We start from the raw sequence: 18,562 nt of genomic DNA, 5'->3' as shown, positions 1-18,562 counted from the left end.
ATTCCACGTACCTGGAGTAACTTTCGACAGGCGCCTGACATGGAAGAAGCAAGCAGAGAAGGCAGAAGCAAGAGCCAAGGTGCGACTTACCGTTATGAAAAAGCTGGCAGGAACTACTTGGTGCACAGACACCACGAGACTCAGGAGGCTCTAAACTGGAAGAGTTAAACCAGTGCTTGAGTATGGTGTGACAGTATGGGGAACCACAGCCAAGTCCAACCTTGAGTCAGCAAGACGCAGAGCCACATCATCACCGGGGCCATGAAGTCAGTGCCAATACTGGAGCTTGAAACCGTCACTGGGCTCCAGCCTGCTGATGATTACAGAGATGCCCAGCTCCTCACCTAAGCTGCCAAATTAAAGATTTGCAGGATCATCCCATAAAATACCGACTGTCCCAGCCAAATCAGACAACCTTGACCATGACCTCAAAGAAATTCCTTGGTGTCGGGCTGACCCTGCATACGCAGAGGGAATACTCAGCCATGTTCAATTCAGCATCCCTTTTGTTGGCCCCAGAGGATCTCACAGTGGCACTGAGAAAACGTCCCTAACCCTCCGGCACCTCCAAACCCACTGCCAAAAAGACTCCTGGACTCATGATTATACTGACAGCTCTGCCGAAGAAGCTGTTCGAAATGGTGGGGCAGGAATCTACATTCAGTTCCCAGGCAGAGAAGAAAAGATCTGCTTCCCTATCGTCCTGTACTCCACCAACAATAGAGCTGAGGCAGCAGCCCTGAAAACAGCAGCAGTCCAAATCGAGGTAACCGCTCACGTTTTCCTGACTGATGACCAGTTTATCCTGTAGGCCTTACAGTCCATCAAAAACAGTCATCTAAACGAACTTTTCTCTGCTCTTGCCTCTCTTTGCAAGAACCACGCTGTCATCCTACAATGGATTCACTCTAACTGCAATGTGCTGGGCAATGTGATTGCAGACTCCCTCGAGAAGGAAAGCAACAGGAGAAGTGGATGGAACACATTACACCACAAAAGGACAGACCCTATTACCTGCTGACTAGGTGGGAACAGATGTCAGTTTTCAGACTCAGGACAGGCCACAACCGCCTAAACCAGCCACTCACACACTAAATTCTGCATTGGTCACTCAGCAAGGTGCTCCTGTGGGACTGACAACCAGACAACAGATCATTTGCCGCAGTCCTGCCCCGTCCATGAGGTAATCAAGAAGAGGTACTGGCCCGACTCAACTACTGTGACCCGGAAGCTCCACAGTTGTGTGGAGGACCTGCAGTGTACAGCTGCCTTCATCGCGGAGAATGGGGTGTCCATCGAACGAGAAGAAGAATAAGAAAATTAATGATGTGACAGACTTCCCTGTTTTAACTCCTCAGAATACTGTGTCATCGTTGACGTAATTGTCTTTTTTTATATTGCTCATTCCAATACTATCAGTGGTTTCTCCTCTGCTGTCGGAAGTCATTTACAGCTTAGTCTTTTGTGAAGGACTATGATCCTGAAATAGGAGTCAACATTGCACTGGCTCTTTCTGCTGCAGCCCTGGGGGCTAGTTGGCCTTTGGGAACCATCCCAACGCCAATTGTCCTGAAACCCTCTTGGCCGAAGGAGTGGGGATGTAACTTGGGCAAGACACTCTCAACTATAATCAAATTCTAGCCATCTAATCAGGACAGCAGATGCCTCTGGTAGTCACAGCTGGAAACAGCTGACTATCATACATTCCGTTAGTCACATAGTCTGAACCTTCATTATCATTTTAGTTGTCATAGTTTGCTTTTAATTCTTTTTATTCTTTTATCTATTTCCTTTTTCTTTCTTTCTTTTCTTTTTTTCTTTATCTTTCTTGTCACCATCAGCTTTCTTGCTGCTGCTGTTGTTGTCATCACCAGTATTGCTGTCATCAGTGTTTACCACTTCATGTTTAGTAGCATCATCCTCATCATCCTTCCAATTCTGATTTTTATCACGATCATCCCACCTCTTCTTCTTCTTCTGTAATCGCGGGCTGCAACTCCCACGTTCACACGTATAAACGCGAGTGGGGTTTTACGTGTATGACCGTTTTTTACCCCGCCATGTAGGCAGCCATACTCCGCTTTCGGGGGTGATCATCCCACCAATCCTTAACATCACAGCCAGCCAATAATCTTCGTCACCAGCCCACAAATACACCTTACTATCCCACCGCTTGCATACTGTCTTGGTGTGAACGTTGGTTAGTGATGAACAGTATGTCGGTTAGTACAATAGTAGAGTGATGGCCTAGTGGTAATGCGTTTTCTTAGGAAGCGAGAGAACTTTTTTTCTGAGCACACTGGATCTATTTCCACACTCGCCAGAATTTTCTCCCCTTCCACTAGACATTGAGTGGCCGGCCGGATGCTAGTCGTTCGAATGAGGTGATAAACCGAGGTCCCATGTGTAGCATGCGCTTAGCGCACATAAAAGAACCCACGACAACAAAAGCGTTACCCCTGGAAATTTCTTTTAAAAAACCCACTTTGATGGGAAAACGAATGCGCGTGCAGGCAGAAAAAAGGGTGGCGTTGCACTGTGGTGAGGCGCTTTCCGCGGGGAGAGAAGCCCGGATTTCACACCGAGAAACCCGATGGGACAAAAAAAGTAATACAATACAATTCAATGACCATCGTTTTAATTTGAACATAATGATGTTATCGATAAAACGTATGCCTTATGAACCAGTGCCCACAGTCTAAGTGTAAACTTCTTCTTCTTCCTTTTAGCATTGATTCTGATGTACGCTTCTGTTAGCACGCACATGCACAGTCATGCAAAGGGGATGGAAAAGGGTGAGAGACTGGACGAGAAGAGGGGGAAGAGGAGGTGATTGAGAAAAAAATAATTACAACCCACCAGTGGAATAGTCCCTGGGGCTTGCAGCCCGCGCCGCTCATTTTACTTTTTCTGTCTGTAAGTGTATATGTTCTTCCTATCAAAGTGTGTGTTTTTGCTACGGAATTTTGCCAGGGACAACCCTTCTGTTGCCGTGGGTTCTTTTATGTACACTAAATGCATGCTACACACGGGACCTCTGTTTGGAAATATTAGCGTCCAGGCCACCACCACCACCACTAATTGTCTGGTGGAGTGGGGAGAAAATACTGGTGGGTGCAGGATTCGACTCTCCAGCTTCCCAGGCGAACGCTTTACCACTAAACCACCATTCCATATGATACTGGGTTAAAAATATATATGTATATACCACCAACACAAAGTAGTATCACCCACCTCTCATTCATCTTTTGCTTGATAGTGATCAGACTGTGGGTGTTGAAGCAGAGGAGGAAGAAACAGGGGAGGATGTTGTTCAAGACTGTCTCCACAGACATCCACACCAGAATGTCACTGTCTTCCATCCCGCACAACCACTCTCGCCCCACGTTTAACATGGCAATGTCGAAGGCTGCAGGCAGCTCGCAGGCCAGGCAGAAGACCAGCACCAGGCTGCAGGCAATGCGAGCGTTACGCACCGTGCAGAACGTCTTCCGCTTCAAGGGGTACACTATGGCTACCCATCTGTAGGTGGCAGAACAGAACTGATAATACAACAAGGTATTGTACTGTATAACTTCCGCGTAAAGGGGTACACTAAGGCTTTCCCTCTGCGGTATGGCAGAACAGCATTGATAAAACAGCAAGGTATTGTGTTTCTTATTTCTTTTTACCAGAAAATGAGTATGCCCTGTCGAAAATAGATGTGTTGACCACCTGCTGCAAGTAAAGAACGTGTAGTGTATTCATGAATCTGCTTGCATTTGAATGAATGAAAAACATGTCAAGTGGAACGGGTTGTTTACGTCTGTTACGCGGGTTTTTTGCGTAATATTTCAAACTTAATATATACCATTTTTATTGATGATCAATGCTTTATCATAACACCAAATGAATATAGATCGTGTCTGTATGTACTGGATTTTAATCAGATTTGTACTTATTTGTTTCTGACCACTTCAAGTTCAGACACAAAGACATGTCACAAAATGGCGCTGAAATTTTGGATGTTTTTAATAATTTTCAACACATTTAAGACACAAGAACAAAACAGTTTCTCACAAAATTGTTGCAGACATTTCTCTATTCAATTGAAATCTTGATAACATGTGAAAAAATTGAATAATCATTGTAAACACTTCAGACTGAGAGACCCCGATTTCCAACAAAGTTCTGGAGACTGACCCATTTTCATCTTCCAGGCAGTCTTTGCTCTTCATGACTATCTGATGCACTTCATTTTGCCACCTTCATACTCCAGCCACATGCATTCTCTTTCCCACGCTAAACTGACGTGTCTACAGCGCCAAGGTTCATGAGTCACATTTGCAAACATTGGTTCATTTCCCAAGAAAAAGATGTATTTCATACCGTCCTTTTCACATCAAGACATGATGTTGGTCGATTTTGCCATCATCTGCCTTCCATGCTTTCTGAATTAATTGTTTGGACAGTGTTCCGCGGACAAAGTTCATCCAAACAAACATGGTTAACACGTATTTAGGTATTTGTATTCTACGCGTTAATAAGCAGAACATGAAGTATTTCTTGTGCATCGCGTAAAATGTCAACAAAATTGTACTTACGAACTAAATGATCCCGTGCTGCCTTCGAAAATTCACCTTTGCAGTCAGAATAATACTGTTTTCATTCTTTATGAAATGTCGTGACTGGTAAGAAACTGGAAAACATTCATAAAACCAAATTTGCGTCTTCTACCAATTTAGTATAAAGTACATGAAATTAAAAATGTTTCTTTTCTTTTGACCCCAAAGAGTTCTATTATTTTCTGTACGGTATCTGTCGTCTGCCGCAGTGTCCTACTAACGGAGGTATAGGACAACATCAGCGCGGCAGCAATCAGTCACATGTACTGCACAGCGCTAAACGCTTTTCTCTGGTGACCCTTTATACGACGCTTTCGTAACTCTTGCATGCTCTTACCTTGCGACTATTTGTAAGGCGCTCTCTCACGGCCAGAAGTGTGAACAATAATTATTGAAAATCAAAATTTATGTTCCCGCCCACCTACAGCGGTAAACTTTACATCAGTGTGATGAGTATGATTTCTTCTATTTTATCGTAAAAAGAACGGTTTTGTTGCTCACATTTGGACCATTTTTGTATCTGCCCTGGACTTAACGTGAAGTAAACAAATATGGCGTCTTCGGAAACAACATCTTCTAAGCGGATTGCAGCAATTCTCAACATATCCCAACAGTTAGGTAGTGAAGTGAAAGCAGGACCTATTGCACACATGAACTGTGACTCAATCTGAACATCCAAAAAAAAGTTAACTGCTTTTATATACTTGTCAAAAAGCGGTTCACTTTTTTGGGGACACCCGAGATACAGGCAATAGGCATCTTGACACTTTCCTCGTTTGGCTACAAATAGCTATGAAAGTAGGTTACCCTTCACGCACTGGTCACGTCACTTACTGCAGATCTAAATGTTGACTTTCCTTTGAGCATCACTTTGATTTTCAAACAATCAGTGTGTTGTGTTATCTATATTATTCGTTTCAGACACTTGCTTAATAGATTTAGCACTGAACATGTAATTTGGTCACAGTAAAACCAGATTACCTTGACCGGCAAACCCTTTCACTTAAAATGTTTTGAAGACAAATATATAATTTGTAGCCAGAGACAACTGAATGAAAATATGTGTTGCACGCATGTACTGTGATACTATCTGAACATTTTGAGGCACATAGACCTACCATCACTTTCTTAAGATTGCTAAATTTTGTCTTGAAATTAGGTCACTACACGTACTGACTACATTACGGTGACTACTGTTCAAAACAGTGTTTGTTTATCGCGCTACTTGTAACCATTCACACAAATACTGTGCTGCGCTAGATCTGTATTAGCTATATTCATAAACACTCTGATTACCTAGAATCTATTTGAATTTGTGTTGTTTAAAGTCTATCAGCCACACGTCAGGAGATTAATTAAATCTGCAATAAGGTCAGCAGCCATAATTAGGCCTGGAAGATATCTCTAATGCCTGAACAACAACACGTATTCTATTAGGTCGTGCTATTGTATATTTTATAATGTGGGAAATACAGTGAGACCATTCTCTTCGTTTCAAATCATATTTGCTGTGGTACTAAAAAGCACATAAAATGAATGTTTAACAGCAGTCCTCAGAAGTTTAAAAACTTGTAAATCTGCTTTTACCCATCAGCCAAGGTCCTGTTCTTCCAGATTGTGCTCTGGTATGGTAGCTGATTTTTACTGTAAACTACTGATACAATAACACACTTACAGGATCATGACTGGCTGGCACAATCTCATAAGAATTACAAAAGTGACTAGTCCATTCCAATCACAGCACCAGATCGGTTGCTGCATGCTTGCATCTACCATTAGGACACCAGGCCATATCTCGGAAATTGTTAAGGAGATTTGTAGCAGAGACTAATGGCTCTGAACAAGTGTCACAGTGGGGTTGTCGGGCGTTGATTCAGTCATCACTCTCACGAGACATCAAAGGGCAATGAAAAAGGAGGCATGATGAAGAGTTTGGGGGTTGGGGTGGGGGACGGTTTCTTGATATGAAAATCCCACATGCATGTCATCGGATGTGTGGTTACAAGAATTACAAAGTACATAATCTATAAAGCCAAATAAACAATTTTGATAGTTTCAGCTTGACTGAAAAACTAAAACATCAAGCTGGTATCACAAAGTTACTGAAAAACCCTTCTCGACTGGTTGGGTTGTCTCTTTCCAACTGGGCAATGTTTAGTCTTTGTGACAATCCCTGTCATATGTACACAAGAATGTGCACCTAAAGTTGGTCCAGCACCATTTGCACCTTTCTCTGCACACCACTGTGCAGGAGCAGTGAATCAGTTCACATCAAGTTTCTTGAGCTTTGTAAAATGGTCCACAAATGTCGGTATTCCCCTCTCCTTTTGGCAATCTCCACCGTTCTACCTCCAGATGTAAGCACGCTCTCGGGTAAACTGCTCTCTGTGTGTGCCGTTCAAGAGCAGCTGATGTGGGTGGAGTATTTTCCAAAGTTTTCTTTTCCATGGCGAGGAGAGGCTGTGACCATGCTGACGACACGCAGCTTGCTCAGACAATCAAACAAGAGGGCAATACACTGCTCAACGATGTACTCAGGGATTTACACTGGTTATCCATCATCATCAGGAAAGCATTAGTAGTTTGCTTACACAGTTCATGTTCTCGTGCTATTCCTTTGCTTCTGCCAACAAAGCTATGGTTTATGCGCGATTCCTGCAGAACAACAACGAATCAAATATGACAAAGGGAAGGGAGGGGGCGTTGGTGTTGGGAGGGGGGCGGGGGTTAACAGAACTGATATGAATCTGATACATATATTTTTGTATCATCATCCGATACTAGTGTTTTTCGAAGTCATGTTGTGTTCTGCAAACGAAACGATCCTATCTTCATCACCCACATCCATCTTTATTTCATTGTTTTAAATCATCCGTCAAAGTTTCAGACTTCCTCTGTTGTCGCGACTTTCCGACTTTACTAACTTGTAACAAACATGCCATAAGCAAATTCTGGTGAAATATTTTCGGCAGTCACACCGGGCAAGTCCATTTCTTTCGACAATTTCTGATTGGCGGATCAAACGCGCATTTCCAATCCGAACAATGCAAGATTTTCTTGTGTTCGGGAGCGTGCGGATTTGCCCACAGACCTATGTATGTGTTTGTATGTGTGTGTGTGCGCGCGCATGCGTTCATGCGCACACTCGCCATGTTTTTCACACTTACAGGAAAAACACGTGGGCGCGCGAACACTCACACTTTACCATCACTCACATTCACAAACATATACACACAAACGTTCATAAACTGCACACGTACATGTGGGCACACACACATACACACGCGTACACACGCGCACATACGCACACGTACACATGCGAGCATGCACAAAACATAAACGCGCACATATAGTGTACATGCGCGCGCGCACACAAGCACATACGCACGAATGCACGTGCTCTCACTCCCTCAACTACTCTCACACATCATCTCAATCTTTGTCAAGACACTGGAACTGTTTGTAATGCTGCATACAAACGACATGATCATCACTTCAGTTGTAACATTCAGTGGATTTGCGCTTCCATACCATAATAGAGACTAATCATTGAGTCTATGTTCCAGGCTGATTTCACGTCGGCTGATTATGTGGCAATACACATCATGACTGCAGTTAGTAAACGTTAGTTTGATCTGGATCTAAACCAAAGTTCGAAAGGTTCATGTATCAGCTTATGGGCGTCAAATATCTGAATAATCACTGTCGACGTCGGCTCTCTTGTGACTGTACAATCTGTATTGCATGACGTCACTCCTCCAATTGCCATTCTTGTCTTTGTTTGAGTACAGAGAGAAAGTACGATTCTCCCTGTGCCTTTGACAACAACAAAAAAAAAAATAAAATTAAAAAAAAAAAAAAAAAATATATATATATATATATACATACATATATATATATATATAATATTTTTAAAAAATTGACAAATCGAAATCTAAAATTCACTTAATTCTGAATCGTCTGACACCACATATTATGTCCAGGAAAATTCTTGTTTTAAAGTTACAGGCAGACAAATGTGTGGGTTTTTCCATGTATTGCATGACGTCACTCCTCCACTTACCAAAATTGTCTTCGTTTGAGTAGTGCAGAGTGAAAAGACGAATTTTCGTGTGCCTCTTTCATATGGAAATTTAAAGTTTATTCAGTTCTGAATGTTTTGACACCACATAGATATTATGGATAATTCTTGTTGTTTTTTTAAGTCACAGGCACACAAACATGTGGGGGGGTTTTCATGAGCCGATTTCTCCATTTCTATTCCTGGGGCACAAGAACGTAGAAAAAAAATCATTAAAAAAAACTATGACAGATAGATCCATTCTGCTTTTGTTTTGTTTTTTAATCTGTGGTTCTTAAACTTTTAGAAGGTATACAAGTGTAAAAAATGATAAATTCCGACTTTAGCGGGGTTTTCGCGTGCTGCGTCACATATATTTCCCAACTGTTAATTCGAGCTCTGTGTGTGTGTGTGTGTGTGTGTGTGTGTGTGTGTGTGTGGTTTGTCATTTTCAGGTGTGGCTGTGTGTAAATGGGCAAGTGCCAGTGCATTGAGTTTAACGTTACTTAGCTAAATGCGCAATACAAATGTCATTCATTATCAATATTACCATTATATTGTATATAGTATGTATTGTGTTGTATAATTGTTTCAGCAGATTTTTTTGTGAGAAACTTGGGCTGCTCTCCCCAGCGTGAGTGCGTCGCCACAATGCAGCATCACCCTCTTCTTTTTCTTTTTTTTCTGTCTGCAAGTATATTTGTTTCACTGTACAAGTGAATTTTTCTTCTCCTTTTTTCATTCTCCCCCCCCCCCCCCACCCCCCTCCGCCCCATTGACAACCCTCTTGCTGCCGAGGGTTTTCTAACGTGCGCTGAAGGCATGCTGCACACGGGACCCTTGTTTACTGACTCATCTGAATGACTAGCACCCATACCACAAGTCAGTCCAGTGGAAAGTCGAGTAAAATTCCAGGTCTGTATGTGGGAATCGAACCCGTGAACACTTCCTGGTCGGGTGCATTACCACTAGGCCACTGCTCCGTGCACACTGAGGGAAAGAACACCAGCTTGTCAAAAACAACCAGAACAACAGCAACAAATCATGTGAACAGACTACAATACTCATCCAACCAACCAACCTGATTATTTTCTGTTGAACTAAAACATCACCCCCCCCCCCCCCCCCCCCCCCCATCACCTCAAGAACACTGCATGTATCCGCTTTCTTCACATGTGTGGAGATCGTTTTGGACAGGGTCAGTTTCCGGCAGAAACTACACACAAGGTCCATTCAATTTCTCTGTTTATAGTACATTCTTGTTAATTCAGTATCCACTTAAAAATATTCATGTGCAGTAAACACGTCGATGATGTAGTTAGTGTCACTGTACGTGTTCTGTCAGAATTTGCTCTCTTTTTTTTTTCCTTTTAATTGCGAACAAGAAAATTTGAGGTCATGCTGGTTTCAAACCCAACCATTTTCAGGATTCGGAACCACAACGAAATAAACCGTTAACGTGTCAGTGATCCGGAGATACAATTCAATCCGGAAGACTTACAACCTATTGCTGATATGACTACTGAAGATTTTTTCCCCATCATTTGGTATTGGCAGACAAAGTATTTACATTGAAAATGACGATGTTAAAGTTTACCACAGACAGAGAGAGAGAGAGAGAGAGAGAATTGAACACCAGCTTATCACACGGACATATTTTGTTTACACAAGTGAGTCAAAAAAGGGAGCTGGCGGATAGGGGAATGATGCGGTGAGGGAAGCAGAGGGTGGGTAGATGTGTGTGTGTGTGTGGGAGGGGAGGGGGAGGGCGGGCACTGACCTGTCCAGACTGAATCCCACCATGATCCAGGGTGACATGCTGACAGCAATCTGGAAGACTAAGTTGGTGACCAGGCAAGAGGCCAGGTTGTTGAGAATGGCGTTCAAACCCGATCCCTGAACCTTTAGGCAAGAAGGCAAGGCAAGAAGTTTTATTTCATATACTGTCGCTGAACTTTAGGCAAGAAGGCAAGGAATTCATTTCATGTGCTGTCCCTGAACCTTAGGCAAGCAGGCAAGAGGTTTTATTTGGTGTGCTGTCACTGAACCTTAGGTTAAAAGGCAAAGAGTTTATTTCGTGTGTTGCCGCTGAACCTTAGGGCACAGTAAGAAGGCAAGAAATTCATTTCATGTGTTGTCCCTCATCCTTAGGGTAGGGCAAGGCAAGATACGACAAGAGGTTTACAAGTTTCATGTATCAATTCTGAACCTTTGGCAAGAAAGCAAAGCAGGAAGGCAAGAAGTTTCATATGTTGTCCCTAAGCCTTAGGGCAAAGCAAACTAAGAAGGCAAGAAGTTTGGCATTAATCACGTGTGTCTATGTTTTCGATTGTCACGGACAAGGAGGGTTGTGTGTGCGTGTGTGTGAACGCTGCCACTTATGGTAGATCCCTCTCCTATGGAATGCACGTGTTGCACTGGAAAGCATGACGTGCAAATTTCAGATTTGTGAGCTATGGGAAGTTTTCTTCATTTGGAAAACCGGCACCATTAGTCAGTAGAGCAAGACACTTGGCCAGGTCTACAAGTGTAGGGTCCTATAGAGAGGGACGCTCAGCCGGTATTTTGGCCGGAGCTCAGAAACCGTTGAGGTATTCATTCATTTATTTTAGAGTCGTTGCATTGGTAAAATGATATTGCAGTTTGTAGTATTTGTTGTACAGCCGTCCGAAAATATACGTATCTGTATTATTAGTCGCTTTTGCTCTTCATGTGTTTGTTACCTGAATTTTTACTGTCTGACGTTACATGTGCTTAATCTCTCATTTTTGTCGTAGACAGTTATTTCCTAGTCTGGAACGTTACGAGTTTGCTTGAAACTGACACGTGGTTTTTTGCTTGAGTGTTTGATTATTCTCTATTTCGGTATTACTTTCACTCTAAATTTACAATTTCAAATTACCTCACGTATTCTGTTTGATGTGCTAAAATTACTCAATCTATTTCTCCCAGTTCTGAATGTGGAAACAGTGAAGTACAGGTCTAGCCTACATTTGTGAGATTATTTTCAGTGGATTTGTAAACTACTTCGGGAATTAATATTTCGTAGAAAGATTGGAAAACCGTTCAATTATTTGTTCAGATTGCTTTGCCAGTAGACCATGATGAGATTTAATGGGAGTGAATGAGTCACTGTCCATGATAATGGAACGTAGTGCTATTGTGATTCCCCTTCCGCCCCGAGATGGACGGCGGCGGAATCCTACCAAAATCGTGGATAGTTCACTAGAACTTAGCCGAACTAGAACTAGAACTTAGCCGCGGATTCTAGGTTGTTGTCTAGGGAACTCCATTCTCCCTGTGTGGAGACCCGACTTCATCCCCGCTGTTTGAGTGGCCGTCTTCCGCCTGGGGAGCTCGAGCGTCGCTGGTGGACGGGTTTCCCCAAGCGCAACACCAGAGTCCACCTTCCAGGACAACGAACTACAAACGGTGTGGTGCCAGTTTCTATCCCCCCCCCTCCCCCCCAACACCTCCTAAGTTGAGTATTACTGAAAAAAGACAAACTGTCACAGAAGAGGGTGACGAAGGGAAAATTTTGGGTGTTCCCCATGCTGAAGAGGAAAGCGAACAGACTTCTTCTTTGTGGTGTCTAATCGTTAAGTATCAGTGTCCTATTGTATCGTGTCTGTGATTCGTGTTAAAAGTATTTGGAGTAAATCTTTTCTATCTGTTTATTCCAGGCTTTGAGAGTTGGCCTTAACTTTTGTTTGAAAAGTTGCACGCGACATATAGTGTGAAATTTATGCCTGTTCTCTTATTGATATTATTTCGTGTGGATGATTGTGACTATTGTATGTGATGCTGACATCAACTTAGCATTTAGAGCATTTTCATGTCTTTTAGGTATTCGTATTTAATAAATTTGTGATTCTTTTGCATTGCCTGTGTAGCATACATCAAATGTGAACTTCTCTTCTATAGATACAGCATTGTGTATTTTGTTTATTTCATGTGCACACTTAGGGTACTCAAACATTGCACACAGGTATCCTTTACACGCCTCATACAAACAAAATTGAGTGATGTAAAACAACAACAACAACAAAACAAACAAAAAGGCCCACTCGAGTAAACTAGTTGTCTTTCCCTTGCTATAGACACAATTCTGTCCTTTTTTTATCATTTTTTCGAGGTCAAGGTGGACACATTTTCATCAGGTGTTGATAGCAGTGTAATGGTATGACAAGTAGTAGACATTATATCTAGCATCAGCATAGAATCAAGGGCATTTTTCTGAATTAATATGGGTCCAGCAACGTATTGTGATAGGAATACAATCCATGTATTGGTTTCTAAAATACATTTGGAGTATCATATGTATCAACACATTTCCTCTAGTTATCCATATACGAAGACATAATACACCCATTACATAGTCATGATAAACATTATTAATGCAGATACATGCATGCATATAAATACACGTACATATACATTTACATACTCGCGTACTCACATATTCACATATATCTACACTTCAAATATAATAATATATCGTTGAGCTTTCATTATTGTTGATCTTTCACCTCATTTTGTTATGGGTTATTGTTTTCAAGAAGTTTTAAATATGGACACCATTTTCAAGTAAAGACGTGTTTAATATTTCCATTGAATGTATATTATCTTTCTCCTTTATGGTTATTCCTTAAATCATCCAGTAAGTGCTCTATGCATGGTTTGATTTTATTTGTTCTGCATTTATAGACAAAATATTTTGCAAAAAAGAATGTCGTTGAAAGTTTCATCTACTTTTGTAATTTCATCATTGCCAAAGAGTACTAATTCTATGTTTAACTTAATGTATGAGCAATATCACATCTTTCCTTCAAATCTTCCTCCAGTTCCTTGCAAAACAATTGAGAGAACCTCCAGAACCATAGATAATGCTGAACTGAATCTATCTCATTTTACAGAAATTGCACATTTCACTGTTTGTAAAGCCCATTTTCTTCAGAATTTTGTTTGTGACTAAAATGTTAGGATAAATTCTAATTTGAAACCATTTCAATTTCATCTTTTATTTTATTTTTTTTTTGTTTCATGGTCGTTTCCCAATTAACGATAGTATCTAAATTATGCTCCCATTTCACAAAAGAATTTATGTTGTAAATAAAAATGGTTCAAGAAGTATAATCTTTTTTTTTTTTTTAAATTTTACTGTTCGAGTTTTTCTTGATGTGGGATATTATTTGTAGTGCTTTCCGTTTTTCTTTGCAGGTTTTATCGCTAAGGTGAATATTATGAGTGACTAAAGAAAACTTTTTATCGAACGTATTAATCCATATGCACTAAATAATTTACACTGATGTTATATTTTTCTGTAAAGCATGTGTAGCTGAGGAAGTATCCATTTTCATCATCTCTAACCAGAAATACATTTGTCCAGTATTTAAAGTGAATTCTGTTACAATTATTTTCCTATCAGTTGACAAAATTCTATTGAAAAGAGAAACGTACGGAAGAGACAAAGGGTTCACGTTTTAACAATACATACATACATAACGTTTGTTAGGGATTCTTTTTTAAGATAACTGGAATCAAACGGGTTTTGGGCGAGTTACATAGTACCTGGGTTAACATTTTTGGCTGAACCTGTCACACATACAAACAGTGAAACTCATCAGCAATGGCGTTTGTGGAACATATGTCACAGATCCTTTCATTTCTGGATAAATTATCAAAACTCTGCTTATTTACAAGCAGTGCATTATTGGTCGTTCTAGACGTGTTTGTGTGGGTGTGTATGGGTGCGTGCATGTGTGCATGTAAGTGTGCGTGTGTGCGCGCGCGCGCGCGTGTGTGTGTGTGTGTGTGTGTGTGTTTGTGGTTTACCTGTAGTATCATGTCGACATAGATGAACGTAAGAGACACAGAATCTGTGATGCTGGCACAGACGAGGTACACACTGCAACATAACGTGATCCAATACACACTGTACAGTATCATTAAAACGAGTGTGGAAAGCACTGTTTTCCTGAATCGGGAGTAAGCCGTACCAGCGATACTGACAGATAGGAAGAGAGGTTGCCAGCAGAAGTCAGGATACGCTGCATGGCATGAAATGCGGTGTGATCTGCAACGGTGATATGACGCATAACACTGCGATGAATAATTGATGGGGTATGACATAATAATTCGAAATTATGAAGGGGTGTGTCACATGTACAATGTAATGTTGGAATTACAAGCATCACACGAATACCATAGCAATGATATGAGCATACACTTAATAGATAGCATGACAGAGCGAGAGGGGGGGGGGGGGGTAGATAGAAGGAGAAAGAGACAGACACTGAGGCTATGGGGTGGGCTCAGGGGGAGGTGGGTGGGGGTGGGGTGGGGGAGGCTGAGAACAGCTTAATCGGCCAAATACCTTTCCAGGAGGATTCACATTCAGCCTATTAACTTATTCTGAAGCTGACTGAAGTTTGTTTTGAAAACAGTCATTTTGAAATTTGATTTTGATTTTAATAGCCATGGGAAAGGATTCGTCGTCGATCGGCTAGATGACAAGCGAATGTATTCGTGTTGGACAAAGACAGCAATGTTGTTTGGCATTCAGACAATTCTTTTTCTTTCTTTCTTTCTTTAAATCACTGTAAACGTAGTCTGTTGTGTTCAGTTCGTTTGTAATTATTATGACTGTAACGATGCTCTATGGCAGAAAAAATACCCTCAGATTATTTTTCACAATATCATTCATCGCCAACGCGCATATGTGCAAGAAATGCACTCAAACATGGTGGTGGCGGCGCGCGCGCGCGCACACACACACACACACCAAGCCGCATGCGTCGCCAGGTCCCCCGCATACAAACAAAAGCATCCAGGGAAAAACATTTATTCAAGTATACAGGTAGATCCGTAGCCTAAAAATGAAAACATGTTAGAAACAGAGATACCCCCTCCCCTACTTTCCGTTCTACCACCCCCATCCTATTCTCACACACACACACACACACACACACACACACACACACACACACACACACACAGATATACCTGTAGGAAAACATCTTGAGTTCATCTCCAAGAGACATGAAGACGAGAAGGACGTTGCCTAGGAGCCCAGGTGCCAGCAGCACCGCTGTGGCCGGATACACCACCTCGGGTATCGTCGTGCTCTTTACCACAACGGTGGGCTTGCTGTACCACGTGACATTGTCCCTGCTCAAAGCTGACTCCACAAAGTAAACGCATTGGAAGCGTTAGACCCATCATCGTACCAGAATGTACACACACACACACACACACACATATATATATAATGTATTTGTGTGTGTGTGTGTGTGTGTGTGTGTGTGTACATATGGATGTGTGTGTGTGTGTCTGTATGTATGTATGTGTGTGTGTGTGTGTGTGTGTGTGTGTGTGTGTGTGTGTATGTGTGTGTGTGTGTGTGTGTGTGTGTGTGTACAGTATGTTGCAGTATGTTGCACTTTTCATACGTGGATTTCAGACAGTAACAATAGTGTGCCTTTAGATATCCAGATGTTTGTGGTATTTCTGTTCCGATGACATCTCTCTCTCTCTCTCTCTCTCTCTCTCTCTCTCGCTCTCTCACTTTCCTATCTGTTATTCTTCGTGGGCTGGGTGGTGTTTTTCATTTTGAATGCCCTTCTGCGTTGAAGACTTTCCCCTTTCCTTTGCGCTTTTTTTTATATATAATTTTTTATTTCTTATTTTATATATATATATATTTTAATAATGGATGTAAATTAGCAAGACAGATTGGAAGAATAGGTCATGCCTAAAATCCTTAATCCTTCAGTAAAAAAAAAAAAAAACGTTTTGAGTTATGAGTTCCGACCACTCCCTAACCGTCCCTTGACTGAATCAACAAGGGTGTGTGTGTGTGTATGTGTGTGTGTGTGTGTGTGTGTGTGTGTGTGTGTGTGTGTTTGCTTATAATGCTGATTTTGTCGTAAATCAATGTGAATATTAAGACAAGGCAATCTTTTACGTACTGTTCAGTATCTCCATCAAATCCAACCATTCTGCTATATTCGACTTTCCCAGTTGCGACAGCTCGCTTGAGGCCGATGACGTGGTGTTCGCTGTGATGTTGAGTGACGTCATTTCGTCTTTTTCAGGAGTGGGGAAAAACTGGGAAAGAAAGGAACAGGTGCCTGCGAAGAATAATTTGATCAGAAGCATTTGACTCAAAATTAAAACAATATTTTAAGATCGAATTCAAAGACTAAAGCAGAACGGCCTCTGCGGCGAGGTAATAATAATAATAATAATAATAATACTGTAATACTAATAATGATAATAATTTTTTACATAGCCCTATAACTCAAGCATGAACAATCTCTAAGTGATTTACAATCCAGTACCTAAAGTGAAACAAGAAAGCACACAAAAAGTAGTAGAAACATAAAACAGATTCATTGATACATAAAAACACAACTATGCACAAAACTGTTTATGAAAAGATCTCCATGTTTGCCAGCTAACAATGAAATTAGGTCATATCTGCCAATGATGGAGCCTACGTGCTATTTGTGGGCTGTCGTCGTGCACAGGATCGAAAACAAGTTGTCTTGAATTCATGAGGCTATTGAGGCTGCATCATCTGTCATACAGCTCTGTGTCTGTGTCTGTGTTTAAATTCGGACTGGCCATTGCAATTGTTCCATGTTCTGTTCTCTGTGGCTGTTTGATACATATTCCAACACATACTTGTCTTATCCTATCCGACCATAATTATGCTTCTTTCTCATACATGAGCGCATTGGGTTACGCTGCTGGTCAGGCATCTGCTTGGCAGATGTGGTGTAGTGTATATGGATTTGACCGAACGCAGTGACGCCTCCTTGAGCTACTCCGAGTGATACTGATATCCTACATGATATCAGTTTATTTTTGTTTTGTTTGTTTTCATCATACTTTGTATCTTAATTTCATCTTAATTTTTCTATAATTTATCACCATGATTCAAGTTCAAACGTGGTATATGTTTTCTCCGTCTAGCATTTTGTGCTCGCGTTTCAGTTTACCTTCCAACCCCGCTAAGTCTACTTACTTTTTCCCGATGCCGTGAACGCTTGGGGCAGCTGGACAGGTACCACGTCTGGAACCACCTGACGCCAGCAGATAAGTGACGGTCTCAGCCACCATACCTCCGACTGCAGGGCTGTCATCACGTGGTACCTGGCATGGCTGGGGGACTGATGAGAATGTCGAGAAAAAAAGGGGGGGGGAGGGGGGATAGCATCCTAGCCGGCTGTCGCTCGATGCCGGAGATTAATGTGATGGCCGTTTGCTACCAGAAATGATTTCCGGATTGCCCGTGTGCCTCGAAGCGACTCGCGCGCAGCCAAGACGAAAGAAAGAAAGCAATACCAGTTTCGCTCTGTCACAGTTTACCCAGGGACTGACGTGTTAGGCGGTGACAGGATTGTGTTCGTACATCATTGCCTGCTGTGTCTTGGTTGGAACAGATCTTTCACTGAGAGTATCAGTCATCCGTATGGTGTGGATTTTACTGATTTGTGGACGGCAGTTCAAGGGCTTGTTTGCAGCTTACTTTGCAATTTAATAATAGTTTCCCATGTGAAATCTGCGTTGCGTTCTGCATGGATATCGCGTTACTGATCGACGGCAATGAAGGATACGCCACTTTATTGTGTCTGTCTGTCTCAGTGGCGGTCGGTCGGCGCGGTCAGCTAGCCGGGTGATCAATCGGTGTGTGTGTGTGTGTGTGTGTGCGTGCGTGTGTCAGTGTTGTGTCAGTGTATCGCCACTCAGTGAGACGTAGAAGGGGCCTTATAGACCCTATATTATGTCCGACCAGAAAAGAAAGAAAAAACTTTGTGAAAAATAAAGCAAAAAATATTATAGAAACTGGTGTGTACACCTCATTGCAGACTGTGCGAAATCAAATTAAAAG

At 41.7% G+C, this 18,562-nt stretch overlaps 1 protein-coding gene across 1 annotated transcript; it reads right to left on the bottom strand.

The window, feature by feature from the left end:
• Positions 1-1,152: 1,152 nt before the first annotated feature.
• Positions 1,153-17,813, bottom strand: LOC143297110 (uncharacterized). Its single transcript, XM_076609282.1, has 6 exons — positions 17,696-17,813; positions 15,670-15,844; positions 14,500-14,572; positions 10,445-10,566; positions 3,235-3,522; positions 1,153-1,252 (listed from the first exon to the last, which is right to left on the bottom strand). Exons 1-6 carry the CDS (start codon positions 17,811-17,813, stop codon positions 1,153-1,155), a joined length of 876 nt encoding a protein of 291 aa, XP_076465397.1.
• Positions 17,814-18,562: the final 749 nt, after the last annotated feature.

The sequence above is a fragment of the Babylonia areolata genome, chromosome 22 (genome assembly GCF_041734735.1).
Source record: "Babylonia areolata isolate BAREFJ2019XMU chromosome 22, ASM4173473v1, whole genome shotgun sequence".
NCBI lineage: Eukaryota > Metazoa > Mollusca > Gastropoda > Neogastropoda > Buccinidae > Babylonia > Babylonia areolata.
The sequence above is the reverse complement of the archived record's forward strand: the minus strand, read 5'-3'. Positions and strand labels throughout refer to the sequence as shown.